Below are 3,515 nucleotides of genomic sequence, written 5' to 3' on the forward strand. Positions count from 1 at the left end.
AGGCAGTATTAGTTATTTTTATTATATCTTTAAATTTTCTGTTTCTTACTCCTTGTTTGTGTGTCATGTTCCACAACACCATACAAATGCCAAGAAACAAACTAGAAGGAAGCAAGTAAAAATCTCATAGATTTTACAGATAAAGAACCATTTCTTAATAATTATTTGACCTGTTCCAAAGGATCTCATGTCTCTTGTAACACTCCGGAGGCATGTTTCCAGGGTCCTTCCCAAAGGACGTGTCAGTTACAAGAATCACAACACCCAAGGAATTCCAAAGCGTGGTGTCTCTATTAGGTATTTATAATTTGTAGTTCCTCCTATTCCAGATAACAGTTTAATCAATCAGAAAATATCCTTATTATAAGCAAAGTTATCTAGCAATGTAATTGACAAAAATACCTTTTTACCTATAGAAGTATAACATGCAGTGGAAATTCTGGGAAGAGAAATAATTTTCATTTCATGTAAAAAGTGTATTTGCATTGGATGCTGAAGGGTGAGATTTTTAACAAGTTGGCTGGATAGAAAAGAAAATAATATGGGCACAAAAGTAGAGGTTAGTAGGAAGCAATCACTGTAGTAGTTCATTTTTTTACCTAAACAAAGGTTCATGGAAAGCATTAATGAGAAATGTGATTGGAACGTCAGTTCAAGATCGTAGAGTCCATAGTTATGAATTTGCGCTTTGTGTAAAGCCCTAGAATGTTTTTGAGCAAGGAAGTGACATGTTTTAAGCTTTGCTTTAGACTTTTCACTTTTAGAGGGAAGAGAAACTAGAGGCTGTGAGATCATGACACTATATATGTGTGTCTGTTACATGTGTGTGGTATGGTAGGGGCTGGCCTCGTAGAAAAATAAGGGTTTAAGTTTGAGGGTGGCAGTAGAAATGAAAAGATGGGAATGATTAGGGGCAACATGGCAGTGGTTGAGTTTCTAGGACATATCAACTGAGAGTATTTTGTGGTTGGGAAGAATAGAGCAAAAGTTGGTTCCAAGATTTTAACTAGAAAATGATGGTACCATTTCCATAAGTAGGAAGATTATATATAATTTAATAAATTTTCACTGAGCCCAAACTCAGTGTAATGAATGTATAATATTTTTTTCTAAGTACTATTCTCACAAAAGATATTAAGAGAACATGGATGGGGACAATGAGGAGGATATATTACAAAAGTTCCAATCTAGGAGAAGAAATAAGATAAGTACATGTGACATCTTTAAAAGGTGACTGTGATTAAGTGCCATGCATTCTGCAAAAGAGATCAGTATTGGATGAGTGATAGGGACATCTTTAAAAATGCACTGGGGATTTGAACTAGTCCCTACAGGATCTAAGATAAGAGAGAATTGCAAATAAAAAGATAAAATATTTTTTCCTCCCTTTCAGGTTGGCTCACAGTGGGACCAACACTTACAAATAGCAACTACAATGCAGAAACATACGCGTCCTACTTCACCGCCCCTAACTCCTACTTGACTGGGTGTACGGAAGAAATTGAGAGACTTCGACCCAAATCACCTCCTCCCAAATCTAAATCCGATCGGGGAGGTGGAGCCCCCAGAGGTGGAGGAAGAGGTGGGACTTCTGCTGGCCGTGGACGAGAAAGAAATCGATCTAACTTCCGAGGAGAAAGAGGTGGTTTTAGAGGGGGCCGTGGAGGAGCACACAGAGGTGGCTTTCCGCCTCGGTAATTTTTGAAGACGTTGATCCTGTTAATGCCCCTCTAACCTTTATTGTAGTTTGCATTTCAAGTGGGAAACTTACTTTAGAGCACAATTCAAGCTTGCACCTTTGCTTTGGTTTCTCTGAACTGCAGGAATATCTTAGTCAGCCTCCCTCACACTTGTCACACACTGTCTGGTTTTGTTCAGTATAAATGAGTATTCTGCCTTTTGTCACGTGCATGAGCAGAATGGAACACAAGTAACTAACTTCATCTTCAGAGACTGAATCCATTCTGGTAGATTCCAACTAATTACAAAGGTTTTGTTTTTTAGTAGTTGAACAGTGAAAAAGATCCAATCTGTGGTATCATGCCAGTGCCCACAGGATTGGTGACGCACATCCTGCCGCTGCCGTCGTAGCAAACAAGGAGCTGTTCGGAAGCCTTGACAGAGTGGAGTTGGGACAGACGGTTATTAGGCAAGTAGCCGTTGCCAGCCCCTGGGGAGAGAGAGGAATGCAATGCGAAAGGGGAGCTTGCAGTCCTCCCTCCCCTCATAAGGACGATGTCTGTCCCTCCCTCTCTGTCCTGATGAGGAGGATGACATGCAGGAGGTGCAGGGTGGTGTGACTGGGGCAGGGGTCCTAGGAGCTGGTGGTTTGAAAAAGAATTTATTACAAGCGGCTGTTCCGGTCCGGTTACTTACTCCCCCCAGAAAAGCCCTCTGTAAAACCCACCGCTCTCCCCTTCCTGGGGTGGACGCTTTTTTTCCACCTCTGCCCGTCTGCACCCAGATGCTCAAATAAACAGCATTTCGCTAAACACGAGGCCCCATGTGTCTCCCTCTCGGCTCCGGACCTAACAATGATAAGCTGCTGTCAGGGTTTTAAGATTTTCTTGATGAAACAGTAAAAAGAGGTAGGCTTCTTTTTATAATCTTAAATGTGTAGCTACATATGACTTTTAATCTTGTTTCCTAAGAGGCAAGTGAGGACAAATACCCAAGTGCTAGAATTCTGGTGTGGATGTGAACTTGGACTGATCTTCAAAGTAGTTTGGTATTCCTTAGCAAAATAAATAACAGAGGCAACAACAGAGATACCTGGTTTACTTTGGGGAATAAAGTACTGGGGATGAGGAAATGACATACACCTTTAAACTTGTCATGGAGAAAATTTAATGTAAAACAGATTATAGAAAACCCTCAACTTAAGAATACAGCTTGGAAATTGAACTGCAATTGTCTTTTATTAAAACCATATGGTGTGTTGTTTATTTTTAAGGGGCTGGTTGTGCAGATCAGTTAGTTATATAAGACTTTATGTTGTCATTTCTCTATGAATGAAATTATACCATTATTCTTGATGAGTACTTTTTTATTATATTACAATTTTTCTAATGAAACTTTAAACCTTTGAAATTTAAGAATCTGTTTTCTATAAATGGAATTACTCTTGTTACCAAATGAAAAGACTAACCTAAAATCAAACTCTTCTTTTGGTCTTTGATGCATTTTAGTGACTATCTTGTGCTCATATTACACCTATGATGAGGTTAAAGTACATCCACTAAAAACTTGGTTTGAAGATAAGGACCGAATAATAGAAATAGGGTTGAGATCTTTAAAAGCCTGACGAATTAACTTGCTCAATCTTTTAGTACTTTCTAGTACAGATAGCATTTGACTAACTCCTTTCTTAATGTAGATACTATGTATCATAGTTTTTGCTGAAATAATGGTATGTTTTCAAGTTCAGTAAAATTACAGATTATCTAGAATTGGAACTGTATATATATCAGAGTTTTAATTCTAGAGAATTCTAGAGAATGAAGTCAGGACAGAGA

General features: G+C 38.7%; 1 protein-coding gene across 1 annotated transcript in view; it reads left to right on the forward strand.

Moving 5' to 3' along the window:
- The window catches only part of METTL14 (methyltransferase like 14), a 9,476-nt gene extending 6,551 nt beyond the window's left edge, over positions 1-2,925 (forward strand). The window contains exon 2 of the mRNA XM_012645378.1: positions 1,394-2,925. Within this exon, the coding sequence (XP_012500832.1) occupies positions 1,394-1,698 (305 nt within the window). The 3' untranslated portion in view covers positions 1,699-2,925. The remainder of the gene's footprint in view (positions 1-1,393) is intronic.
- Positions 2,926-3,515: the final 590 nt, after the last annotated feature.

The sequence above is a fragment of the Propithecus coquereli genome, unplaced genomic scaffold (genome assembly GCF_000956105.1).
Source record: "Propithecus coquereli isolate 6110/MARCELLA unplaced genomic scaffold, Pcoq_1.0 Scaffold232, whole genome shotgun sequence".
Taxonomy (NCBI): Eukaryota; Metazoa; Chordata; class Mammalia; order Primates; family Indriidae; genus Propithecus; species Propithecus coquereli.